At 34.0% G+C, this 14023-nt stretch overlaps 2 protein-coding genes across 2 annotated transcripts; both read right to left on the reverse strand.

Moving 5' to 3' along the window:
- Positions 1-337: 337 nt before the first annotated feature.
- LOC110695909 (inorganic pyrophosphatase 2-like) lies at positions 338-1902 on the reverse strand. The gene is made up of 4 exons (XM_021873177.1): positions 1647-1902; positions 1418-1539; positions 998-1202; positions 338-887 (listed from the first exon to the last, which is right to left on the reverse strand). Exons 1-4 carry the CDS (start codon positions 1785-1787, stop codon positions 537-539), a joined length of 819 nt encoding a protein of 272 aa, XP_021728869.1. The 5' UTR covers positions 1788-1902; the 3' UTR covers positions 338-536.
- Positions 1903-9563: 7661 nt separating this feature from the next.
- LOC110721304 (phosphatidylinositol 4-kinase gamma 7-like) lies at positions 9564-12852 on the reverse strand. Its single transcript, XM_021900445.1, has 2 exons — positions 12621-12852; positions 9564-12234 (listed from the first exon to the last, which is right to left on the reverse strand). The coding sequence occupies exon 2, from the start codon at positions 11969-11971 to the stop codon at positions 10040-10042; it is 1932 nt and encodes a 643-aa protein (XP_021756137.1). The 5' UTR covers positions 11972-12234; positions 12621-12852; the 3' UTR covers positions 9564-10039.
- Between the last annotated feature and the right edge of the window lie 1171 nt (positions 12853-14023).

Genomic DNA, 14023 nt, shown 5'->3' on the forward strand with positions numbered 1-14023 from the left:
TTTTTCCTCACCCACAAAACAGGGCCCTCAAAATTGGTTTTTGAACATGTTTTTCCTCACCCACAAAACAGGGCCCTCAAAATTGGTTTTGAACATATTTTTCCTCACCCACAAAACAGGGCCCTCAAAATTTTAAAAAAGCACTGACTCTATTAAAAACAAAATCTTAAACTTACCTTTTCCCCTTCTTCCCCGTAAAACAAAAGGACCACTATTTCCAAAGTAAAACCAAATTTATAAATTTAAGGGCCCAATTTTTAAGCTGTTGGATAAATCTAAAAAAAAAGTAATGTCATATCGATCTTTCAACTAACCTACACCTTAATAAATCCTACCCAACTGTTCAACATGTATAACTATTTTGAACTAGACTTGTAATATAATAAGACAAGAACATGTCCTATGTATGTATACATTATCAAAAGACATCTTCAATCACTAATACAATTATTCTTGAATTGAGCAACATAAACCTAATATAAGATCAATTCAATCAAACAAAAATTACAAATTAAAATAGCTATTCTTCCCAATTTCTAAACAGGAATACGTCGAGCCTGAGGCAAGGCTTGATGTGAACTAGTAACATGCAAAATCTCATGGTTTAACAATTGAGCAACATTACTATCATCTCCATTAGAGATGATACCTTGGATGATAGACAATAGGACGCGTTCGAGATCACGGCCGTCTTCCCATTCATGGATCTTGGCCTTGATAAGGTTTGAGTTTCTTGAGATCAAGTCATAAACAGGAAAGTTCTTCCTTGGCATAACATGGTCACTTTCTCTTAGCATCAAAGAAGGACAATAATCTCCGAGACCATCTCCTAAGTAGATAAATTTCTTGGATTCTTGCTCACTTAGTAACCTTTTGATCACTAAACCCTACAATTTTTTTAACAATAACATAAAATTAGTCGTGAACAATCATAAATAAAATTAATTCATAAAATATTTCTTTGTTGCGAGTAATATGTAACGGATAAAGTATTTACCTTGCACATGTTTGAAGGGCAAGGGTTGTTACATCCATGAGGAGATTTAGTAAAATCATGTAGCGGTAATATCCTTAATCTTCCTTCTTGATCAACATAACTCGGATTCGTGTTAATCTCTGAGAAACAATCCTTTGCTCCTAGATGATCAAGTACGGTCTCAATGAAGAAAGTATTAGCGTCACTTACAATCCTCAAATCACACCTGAAAAAAAATAAAAATTCCCAAGAATTGTTATTAATACCTAGATGACCTAATTAATGTACAACAATGATCAAGATCGTCACAATTAAGTATCCTAAATAATACCTAGAAAACTCGATTAAAAATTTGGTTGTCATATCGCTAATTCAATTAGAAATAATATATCAATGTGACTATTAATTCCGGATGACATAAACAAGAAAAGTTTCAAATACCCAGCAGCATGGGCAGATTTGATTGCGGGAACGACACGAGGATGAATCGGAACTCGTTTCAAGACTTGTACAATATCATCAATTGTAACTCCTTGTTTATGCATTTCGTTCATCAATGTATCCTGTTACGATCAATAAATCATACGTTAAATCGCGTAATAAACTATATAATAAAACCAAGAAAATAAAAGAAAACACATTTAAATTAGACCGAACAAAAAATACTAACCATTATAGTATTCCAAGGCGTATTTACGAGTAGTAGTTTATTGAAAAGTGATGTAAAACCGAACTCATTAACGACCCATTCATCACTATCACAGTCGATAATCGTTTTATCGAAGTCGAAAACGACCATTAATCCTTCCATTGCTCAAGAAAATTACTTAGAAAAAAAAATCAGAAACTTTGATGAATTGATATTTGTTTTTTGTGTATGTGTAATGCCCTAGAAGTTAATTGGAGAGGTATTTATAGTTTTAAAAGGGATATTTTCATATATATATTTTGAGGGTTAATTTTGATCGTTGGATTATGTGTGACAATTGAATCCAAGGGCTAAAATTTGACGGGTTTATGGGAAAGTAATTATGTGATTAACAATAAATAAAATGCGCGGGAATCTGAGGGAATATGCTTTTTTGTTATAGGCTGATTTTCTATTTGGAATAGAATTATATGAATGTATGTACTATTATAAGTTTTGATAAATTAAAGGTTATAAAGGATAATAGCTCATCAAAAAAAATTGAAGGACAATAGAATATTCTTTCGTTGCGTAAAATTGATATTTATCTTATTAGGTGTTTGATACATTGTGAGTATAGGATGGGAATGAGAATATTTATCGTATCTACTTATTTGTTTTTGTTTTTTAGAAAATTAAAAATAAATAAATTTAAAACTACAAAAATTGATTTGAATTTTTTGTTATTAGTTTTCAATATCATGATGATTTTTACAAAATACTTATTTTTTTTTTTTAAAATCAAGAACCTAAGATCGGATGATTTGATTGAAGAAGGGAAGAAGCCATGGGTATATATAATAAGGTAGTGATGATTTATAAAAGCTTGATCAATTTTAGAGTTTGGACAACCCCAGCCATGTTTGGTTTTCTGATGTAGTACAAATGTTCAATTGTACATGTTAATGAATTAATCCACTAAATTGTAGAACCATCCAAGCCCAAGCCCAAGCCCACTTGTGTTTTCTTTCTTCTTGGCATATTGTAACAATACTGTATTTTGATAACAGTTTCGCATTGATTAGATGTTTGTGACGATTCTAATTTTATGTTTGTGAATGTATGATTTTAACCATTAATACCTAAGCTTAATGGGCAAGGAAATAACAAATCATAGAATTATGTTTTCCCAACTAGCAAACTTTTCAAAGTCAACAAAAACTCCATATCTGAATTGACCCCATAAGTTATGAATCTTATGATGATCTGGAGTGAGATAAATGACTAAGGGGCGTTTGGTTGGTGTATTTTTTGAGTTGGAAACGGATTCGATTAAACCAATACCGTTACCATGTGTTTGGTTTGAAGGCATGGTAACAATTACCATTACCTAAGGGTAATGATTACCCCTTATTTGTTACCTCTCAAAAACTTGGGGTAACAAATACCCTTACCCTCCTCTTAACAAATACCCTTTCTATGGTTAAATCAAACAAATGAAAAGGTAATAGCTAAATGATTCCTTTCCCCCCTCTTATTTGTTTCCTTTCCACTCCGTTTTCACTTTTCAAACTAAACGCCCCCTAAGAGTAGACGAGTAGTCAAGGGTTTATATTTTGGGTCTGTAGAGAACCACAAGGACAGGTGATGAAAATTGATCCCAAAATCTCTTGGAATCGAGAGAGAACTTCTAACCATTTAAGCTCCCTCCCTCTCCGACGTTGATAAATTGCAACATAGACTACCTTTGAGTCAAATTTATGCTCATTAGTCATTACCAAATTGGATTAATACATGCAAAAGTCTTGTTTGGTTCAACTTATTTTTACTTATTTCAGAAAAAAATAGTTCGGATCATATCACATTAGAAAAAATAAGTTTAAATCAGGTCATAATTTTATGTGAAACTTTTCATCGCTAAATATCTTTAATTTTTTAATTAATAAATCTTGAAAATTACATATTAATAAATTACACATTAGTATGAATCTAACAAGATCCTACTTGATATATTTTTTTTCCTTAATATATTATCGTACACTTAAGATTAAAGTTTGGTCAAATTTGAAAATATGATCATATCAGACCAGATTAAATCAGATCAGATAAGCAAAAATAAGGTAAACTAAAACCCCTAATTCATTGAAAGATTGTTATATACTCCCGGGTGTATTGTACACCCAACTAATCCAAGTTAGTTTTTGCTCATCATTTGATAATTAAATAATAAAAAACAATTATTAAAATGAGAAGAAAATACTTATTGTTGTAGAATGTAGATGCATCTGACCCGAGTGTATATAACAAATTCCATAATTCATTAACTACAAATATGTTTCTAAATCTTTCAGCCAAACATGTCACACAAAACAAAACCCAATTTTTTTCAGAAGCCCATTCCCATTGAGCTCACGGCCCAACCGATTGACCAAACGGCCCAACCGAAGAACAGAAGAAACACTTTGTCCTAGTACAACTTTAGATCAATCATTGTGTATAGGGGTGTTAATCGGGCGAGCCGAGCACGAACTATGGTCAGCTCGGCTCGTGATCGTTTAAATTTGTTCGAACTCGAATCGAATTTGAACCTTTATGAGCCGATCTTTGACCGAGCCGAGCTTTGACTAAACGTTGACCGAGCCGAACTCGAACTGTTCACGAACAACCTTGATTTATTCTTAGCCCTAATTTACTTGTCTTCTTTATTGTTCATTATTAAATTTTTTACTTTATAACAAGGTTATTGTTTTAATAATGAAAATACTAACTTATTGTTGTGTAATATCTATTGATAAAAAAATTTATATTTATATACATGATTTTTTTATATGGAAAAAATAAATGAGCTTGTTCACGAACTTTTCGAACCGAGCTTGGCATAACTCAGCTTGGCTCGTTAAGGTCTCGAGCCGAACTCAAACCCGAGTTGAGCCACCACGAATCGAGCTTTGACCGAATCAAGCTCGAATAGTTCACGAATAGCTCAGTCTCATTATCACCCCTAATTGTGTATATGAGATGCTTATCTCATTTCCTACTATTACCATCCACTTATACTTTGTTCCCTTTCAATAATTAAGCACACCTAAAAAAAAACAAAGAATCTATGACAATTACCAACTAATATGTTTTCCACTTTACTTTTAAGAAGGAATATTGATATATATCCTAAGTCCCAACTCAAACTATCTCCTCTTCCTTAAACTTTATTTGATCTAATTTTTTTCCTTTTTTTTTATTAATTTTTTCTAACTTAACTATCTATAATCCAGTTGTAACCTTGTAGAATTATAGGTAGGTACATCTTTTAATAAATTCATCCATGCATCATAATACTTTATTAGCATGCTTTTGCTTTGCGGTCCCTTTTTTTAAGCTTTCTAAAGGTGGACAATTAAGTAGGTTAAATGTTACTTTTAACTAACTAAGGACAAGAAAAGAATTTTGAAGACTGACTTTTCTACTCTTTCTTTCTTATTCATTTTATATGGCACTTTTCTTATGTGTGTATGACTAGTCAATCATTAGGCCTTCCTAAGAGTGCCATATACATAGTATAACGTTGTTTAGGGTACAAAAATGCAACAAAAATTAGTTATATAAAAAAAAATAAGCTATGAATAATTTTGTAAATGTTTAGGGAATTGAGCCGCCCGGAACGTGTTTCTCCCGTTCTATAAAGATTATGACAGTTTGATTTATGCATTATTTATAAACCAACTCGAGTTTTTAATTATGTTCTATTAGTAAATTATGGAAAAGAAAATGTTCTTATAGCATAAAATGTTGTTGGATTAACTCTAACGTACACTTTCTTTGATGTGGAATTGATAGAGGTAACAAGGTAAAGATGTTTACACATGAAATTAAAGTTATATGTACTCATTCATAAATAAATATAAATAAAAATTAAATAGATAGATGTTATTGCCCATTCTTGATGTGTAAAAATCACTTTAAAATAATGATATAATTCATGTAAAACAGCTTTTTAATACATGTTTAATAGGGTTTTTGCTTGTCATAACCATTAGGACTTTAAAGGTGTGCATCAAATGTTTCTTCCAAATTTTTAAAAATCACATACCATTCAGTGATAATTATGTTTGTGTTATCTTTCTATTTACGTAGTATACAAAAATTTAACAAATTTTTTCAACATATTTGACACTTTACCAGTGTGAGTCACCATTGATACAGACTCAAATGGGATCACTATTTTTGTTCAAGTAATGAAAATAATCATATTTGGTCCACTCCTACAGGGATGTCTATCTCATCCTCTACTATTGTCCAGCTCAATCAAGTATGTTGTTAGACCGATAGTTTGCTCTTCAAGCCTTCAAGGTACTCACTGGGCCTTATAAAGATTGCCCGAAAATTTAATACTAGCTCTGTCTTTCCTTCTAAAATAAAAATTGCCCTAAAATTTTTCCTTCATTTGAAACCATATGAAATTCTATCTTTTATTTTTCGTATATGCAAATAAATTATTAAGATGAAAAACTTACCACTTAAAAAACAAGTTAATAGTGTTACGAAACAATCTTATGAGATACGAGAAATATTGATAATCCGAATATTGTCTTTATTCCATCATGGACAATCATCATTTAAACATCGGCTAAACCCTAGAAATGAGTTGTATTTCTTTAAAATACTATTGTACTACACTAATCATAAGAACCTAAGATGATAGCTTTTTGACACACTTTAAAATTGATTTGAAAGAGAACATCAAAAGTGTCCAATTAGACAATTAGACAAGACCATGGTCCAGTAGTTAGCTTTGTAAATTAACCCATTATTTTATCTTGAATCCCAATTTTTCAATAAAGTGCAATTCTTCCGGGCCCTCGGCCCTACTCCTAGCTACAACTTGCATATATACATACAATTGACACAATAAAACAAACATGTACAAATATTAGGTTGCCACGTTCTTGGTGAGGGTCCATCTTACCAAAATAAATAAATTCTACTTGCTATAATTTTTTTTTTTTAAAAAGAAAGAAATTATTTTTAATACTACTTGCACGTTTTTCTCTCTCAAATTATGCACTTTCATACCACCTTCTTCTTCACCCTTCTTTGATGATGATGGGTAGATGGGAATCTGCCTCCTAAATCAAGGCCTTCACCAAATATACATGTTTATCTTGTTCAAGATATACTTACACAAACATTACATGACTGATTACTTTTTGCCCCTCCAATAGTTCCTTTACTCAGTGCTATCACGTAGGGCTGTTTTAAATATTCTTGTGTGAGACTGACTTACAAAGTCATTTTTTTAAAGTAGGAAGTTATTTTAATCTCGTACTAAGTTATTGTGAGACTGTATCATACAAGAATTTGTTATCATGTAGATAGTTGATTGTCTATGGTTTTGGTTCTTTGACTTTTTTAAGTTCTTTATATTTTAAACACTTCTTTTGACTTATTTTGAAACAAAAAATTAAGACAAATTTAGAATGAAATAAGATAAAATATGCTCAATTAAGATAAATTAGACAAAATAAGTTACATTGCTCACAAACTCATGGTGTGTTAGATTTGTGTGGATTATTTTAGCTAAGCTATATAAGTTTTAAAATGAGGTAAAAAAATCAACACACTAATAAAGAAAATGCACCCTTAGAGCATCCACAATGGTGGTGCATAAGGACCTGCTAGCAATTTTTAAATAATTTCTAGCTACATGCTAACCATTGTAGAGCTACAACCTCTTGTAGCTAAGCTAATTTACATACTCCGTATTTTATGTATTTGTTTGTTTGTTTTTTTTTTAATTTATTTTATATATATATATATATATATGGTTTATTTATTATAAAAGAATGTAGCTTATTATTATAGAGGTTGTGGTTTCAATCATGTAGCTTAGAGATTTATGATGTGGCAACCCAAAAGTACATGTCCATATAGCTAGTCATTGTGGATGCTCTTATTGGTTGTTGATCATAGTCTTTGTTTTTATAAAGTTTTCATCTTATGAAAGAGAAAAAACAAAAGGAGCTTAATCTCATTTAATTCACTTTTGATAATAATGACATGATAAATTTAAGGTTATCTCTTTGTCAATGAATATTAATTTCGTACTTGTATTAGCTAAAAACTCACCTAAGACTTTGTTTGATTTACTGAAAAGCCCATTATTTAGACTCGTCTAAAATAAAAATTCAAAAGTTAACCTATAATAATATGTCACCACCATTTAAAATCAACTCTTAATTATATCATTTGATCATGATGTGCCTTGAAATATAATCACCCAGATTTTTTTTTTCTAATATGGATAACTCCAAAAAATAACACCAAAGGAAGGTAAAATGCACGCATGTTTTTCTTGGACACTTCCTTTCCTAATCCAAAATCTAACGTCTAAAGCTAGTAGTGTTGAAGATAATGAACTCCTTAATCACAAGAGTTTGCATCTCAACTATTCGAACATATAACAATGTATCTCAACTATTCGAACATATAACAATGAAAAAAACTCGAAGACAATAACGTTTATTCGTGATACATCATACATACTATAGCACAAGCAAATCAATAAGTCGCGACTATAGTCCCTGGTTGAATACTTGAATCAACCACTATAAAGTGCTAAAAAACATGTGCTTGTTCTATTCAGCTTAATTTCAATTCAGTTCAATTCGGTTCACTTTAGTTCCAATCAGTTCAGTTAATTTCCATTCCTAATTTCCTTCTCTCATAAACAATTTATTTCAGCTATATTCAGTCCAGTCTAATTCAGTTATTTTCAATAAATTGGAACATGCCCCTAAGAATCAATAATGATGTGATCAATAGTAAGATAAGAGCTACCAAAATTAGATTATAAAATCAAATGGATTACAAAGTTTGCATCATCAACAGAAATTTCATCATACCCTAGTTAGAAAGAAAATAAACAACCCCACCTGAAATGGTACACTTTCAACAGAACAATCCTTCATTATTTGGTCCACAGATTTTGTGCAAAATCAAGGGGCATATAAACTAATAATACTAGAAAAGGCGTTATAATATATAAATATATAGCTATATAGCACTAAATTGGCTGCGCTAAAGAATTCTGAAAGGCCAAATTTGGATTTGTTGTTAGCTTCATATAATTTTCTTGCTTATAATGTCAGCAAATACCAACCTTGTTTATTAATCATTTAATTTATAATGTTCATCTTTTTGGTGAAATCTAAACCACCGTGACATAAAGACATGTAATGAACATGGCAAACGTCGTTTTCGTCGAAATTAATATAATATTATTGACATAAAATGCGAAGGGATGGGATAAGGAAAAAGCCATTTATCCACATCCGCAGAAAAGTAAGTTGTTACATATAGAATTGTAATTGCATATATGATGGTGACCCTTCAAAAACTGTGGATTACAGCCAGGTCTTGATGACACTAGATGAAAGGGAATGCTTTTGTATTGCTAAACTACCTCAGATGATCGTTTTCCCCGCCTGTAGGTGGCACACGGAGGGGTGAAGATGTATCATGCGCAAGTATACACTCGGGTGTAGGATGAACACCCTTTCTAAGTTGCATCAGCAGCTGAACGGTCAAATTTTCTAGTCATCAAGGACCAGAAGCCGTGTAACTGTCAAATTTTCATGTGACCGGCAACCAACATGCCGTGATCAGAAAATTATCAACAATGGAATTCAAGTCTTCAATCATACAGAAAACTTCAGTTATCAGTCTAACACAGTTTCTATCAGCTAGAGAAACAGAAGGCGGTCAGATAATAATTTGCACAGCGATCACCTCTGATCAGTACCTATGATGTCGCCGTATCAGTACCTATAATGTCGCCATTGAATAATGAATACCGTAACAAATCATCAGCACATTAGCTCTGGACCAGTATGCAAGGTAACAACACTCGAGATCGAATCTAAAAGAAACTTCAACAAGTTATTAAAGAAAGAAGTAGAAAAATTCCAGAGATACAAAGATGATAATAGAGTGGAATGGAGGAAATTCACAAGAAACAACAGTCTCAGTGGTATATACATTAGTTTCTATTTTCTTTTCTTTTTTTCTTTTTTCTGTTTTTTTTGGTTCTTTTTTTGACGGACTTCTCATTTTCTACAAAATTATTTATCAAACAAGCCCACAAAGAGTGAAAGAAAAATCTAAAACCAAAAGCTTCAAGGCTTTCTAAGAAGAGAACAAAAAAATACAAACAAATCCTACTAAGACAGCCACTTCGCCGAAGCAATACCGCCTTCAAAGAATATTTACAGCACTTCCAAACTGCTGCTGCCCTCCCAAGGCCACAACCCACCACTACTTCCTGGGAAGTGTCCCTGACCTAATAAATCCTATCATTACTCCACTCCTCTTGCAACGCCTACAAACCCTTATTATCTCAACTGCCTAAGCCCTCTCATATAGCTGTAAGTATCTCTATCTCAAAACTGGCAAGAAGTCCCGAGCCTCAGTCTCTGCCTCTGCCCGAGGGTCACAGCCTTCCGCTCAGCAAATGCCGGGCGCAGCAGCTCTTGGAACTTCTCGAGAAAGAGTGTCCACTCTTCTTCACTCATGTCAGCAACCTTCACAAAACTAGCACTTGCAGGGAGCTGCTCATTTGCACTCCTATGACCAGATGACGAATAGCCATTCTCTGCTTTCACCCCAGGAAATTTCTGACTCTTTTCCGCTAAACAAGTATTCTTCAGGGACATTGATATCATTGACATAGATGGGAACTTTTGAGGACCAGGGAATACCGCAAAACCATTTCCCTCCGCCTCTGGCTCCACCTCCCCGCTATCACCATCTTCACTTTCTTCTTCCTCCTCAAGACTTTCCTCCAGCTTCGAGAGAGGGTTTCTGCCATTCACACCAAATACTGGTGATCTGATGAAAAAATCCTCTCCATTGCCCATCTTTGGAGTACAGTCCCACTCAGGGTCCTCACAATCAATGTCAAACAGAAAGTCATCTTCACCAGCTTCAGACTCCGGCACAAACAACTCCCTCTCTTCCACCAGCCTCCTCGCTTCAATGCACACAAGCTCAAGCTCACTAGGTTCCTCCTCTCCACTACGGAATTCCCTACTCATCATCTCACCTATCTCTGCAAGACACAGGCCAAAGGCTGCAGCTTCCTTGAGGAAAATGGTGCAGAGCACCAAGATACGAAGGCATGCCTCACGGATCATTGGAAGCTCAGCGCGAAGCATCTCACAATCTTTTTCTGGATTAAGGCCCTCAATATATGCAAGCTCATCCTCAGAAAATGGGATAGAAGACTGCGGCCAGTGAATCCATTCAAAGTATGGATCCTCCAAAGTTTCAGGCAGACAAAGACCATGGTCAATGGGAATGAGCTCGACTTGACCAAATCTCCCCACACCATCAAGCTTCCTGACAAGGAGGTTGCCAGCATGCCTGTCGGTGTTAAAAATCCTAATGTCCAATATCCCAATCCTATGCACAGATGAGACGGGAAAGCTTGAGGTTCCATGGTCACTGGCATCAAAATCATGTGGGATATATTGCTGGCAAGACGCTATCTTACTGACCAGTTTCTTCTTGTGAGGTTTGTTACCATTCACCCCATCATTGACATTAAAGATAGAATGAGTGATCTTCACCAAAGCAGTTGCAGGTACACTTGCAAAATTCTGGGCATCAAGAAGATAAGCCGCAACTTCCCTGATGCCTGTCTCCCCAACCCGGACAGATCGCTTCAGACCTGGTTGCCCGAGAGCCCTGCCAACAAACCCTTTTGGATTGTTTGGTGCAAAAGGCTCTTCATCAGTGGGCTTCACAATAGCAACACTCTCACCCCTACTGTTCCTGAAGTAGTAAGCACCTCCAAGCCCACCAGTCACAGGCACTGGATCAACACCATTCTTAATCGCCTTGCCAATCTCCTTAACCATCTTCTTGGTAACCTCATGCAGATCCGACCTCCCCAACAGCTCAACCGGACCACTCTTATCCTTCTGCTGGAGATCCCCACCTCGTGGAGACAAACACGGGGTGGATGAGCTCCGATGCATATTCCCCCTCGTCAGAAGAAGAGGTGAATCATGCCTAATAGCATCAAGATCATTCTTTAACACCATATCCCCATAAGTCAAAGAACTCTCATCAGTTGGAACATTAAGTGCAATCTGCAACCTCCTCTTCACAGTATGAACATTATCACTCCGATCCAACTCCATCCCTAACACACATCCGGTATCCGTCTGCACAAAAACCCTCCTCCTACCCGTGGTAGACACTTTCCCATAGAACTCCCCTGAACCCGAACCCGACCCCGACCTCGACAATGGGTTCTTAAACAACCCAACAGGGGCCTGGGTCTGAACAGGGCTGTCTACCTTAGACATATTGCCTCTCAAATCTTTCAAAAACGGTGTCCGCGAAAGAGAGCCTATTCTCCTCTCTAAAGCTACCACCTAATTCTATATCCCTCAACAGGAATCTACTACTCAAGGTGCAGAATAAGGTCACAATCATTAATTTATCACCCACCAAAAACCCTAAATCCACCTCTTTTTTCACAACCCACTAAAATGAGTAGCTCAATTTCAGCTAAATCACTACATTCACATCCCCATCGTACTAAGTAAGATCTTAATACTTTGATTATCTGAAAACAAAGATATACCAATAATCAATCATACCATTCCAGAAATATATATACATACATAAACAAATGTATACATGAAACTTGAATCTTTATTTAACAGATCTAAATAATCCCAGAGTTGGCAATCCCTAACACGACACGATAACACGATACGAACCCGACCTAAACAATCCAAAAGCTTATTTATATAATTCTTTAACTACTACTACTACATCCTGAACATTTTACCACATTTCAAAACAGTGATTTTTACATCAATCAACTAAAACAGCAAAAACCCAGAAAAACCCACAGCTGAAAAATTAAATCTTCAAGGTCAAAATCTTGAAATGAAAGATTAACAAATCCCAGAAAATAAGGAGCAGCAAGAAATCAAAAGAACTGACCTTATAATAAAAGAGAGATCTGGGAAATTAATTCCAAGAAAGAAATTAATTAATCAATCAATCCAAAAGAAGAAGAAGAAGAATCAAAGAATTATAAATTCAAGAAAGTTGAATGAATTAAACCAATCAAACAATCATGAATTTGAGCTTCGATTTTTTTTTTTTCCCTCAAGTTTCTCTCTTTCACGTTATCTCTCTTGGCCCAAAAATGAAGAGCAGGAGTTGTTTTTAACACTGGACCGCTTAAAACTCAGAGGTTTAGTTGACTTAACTCAACCATGGTTAAAACCCTTTAATAATAAAATAAAAAGGGGTTTTAATGTTTTATCTTTAAGTTAATAATCTTAATCAGAGCTTTTTTTTTTTTTTTTTTTTTTTTTTTTTTTATGATGCAAAAATAAATAAATAAATAAAAAGGATGGAAAAATGGAAGGGTCTAGAATAAGGAATGAGTGCCGTTAGATTTGGGTGATATAAAGATGGGGATGACCAATGACGAGGAGAGAGAATGTCATTTCTTTGAGGTGGTGTTTGTACGTGGTTGGGTGACCGTCATTCTAGCAATTCTAAGGGTATTTTTGGAATTTTAGAGTTGGATTTTTTTTTATTTTTTTTACTGTGTTTATGGTGGTAATTACAGCAAGGTCGGAAATATGAGTTTTTGCCTGTTATTTTTATCTTTGGAGTGAGTTAGTATTATGGTTTTTTTATTGCTTGTGAATGTTTTATTCATTCCCTTTTTCCCATTTTATATGCAATGTTCATTTTGGAGTTTTGACACATTCTTTAACGAGAGGGGAAATCTAGTGGAAGCTTACAATTGTCTAAAGATAATAAATTAAGACATACTGATATTAGAGAAATCGAGGAAAAAACGTAATATGTGTCAGCTATTTTGAGACCAAGTAAATTGAAAATGTTTCCTCAAAAAAAAAAAAAGTAAATTGAAAATGAGGGAGTATCTTATTAAGTGGCAATGCCAAATTTGTTCATTGACTTGAACTACAAACTTACGGAGTATTAAGTGGCAGAACCAAATTTGTATATTGACTAGAACTATAAAGGATAAACGACTTATTCAATCGTTGTTCAATGCTCATACATGATATGTATTTCCAATATCCAACTTTTTTCTTGGACATAGACTCTGGGGCCTCATTTGGTTAACATGAAAATTTAATCCCTAAAAAAATACATTTCATGAATTTTTTTCCAACTAAAATTCCTAAGATTTTCTTAAACTTGTTTGGTTGACATTTTTAGCAATATATAAACTTATAATTTCCATGAATTTTAATTTTACAAGAATAAAGAATGAGGCCCTGTTCTGATACGATTATTTTCACTTCAGTTCAACTCTAATAAGTTCACTTTAGTTTTGCTCTAATAAGTTCAATTCAGCT

The sequence above is a fragment of the Chenopodium quinoa genome, unplaced genomic scaffold, assembly GCF_001683475.1.
Source record: "Chenopodium quinoa cultivar QQ74 unplaced genomic scaffold, ASM168347v1, whole genome shotgun sequence".
Taxonomy (NCBI): Eukaryota; Viridiplantae; Streptophyta; class Magnoliopsida; order Caryophyllales; family Amaranthaceae; genus Chenopodium; species Chenopodium quinoa.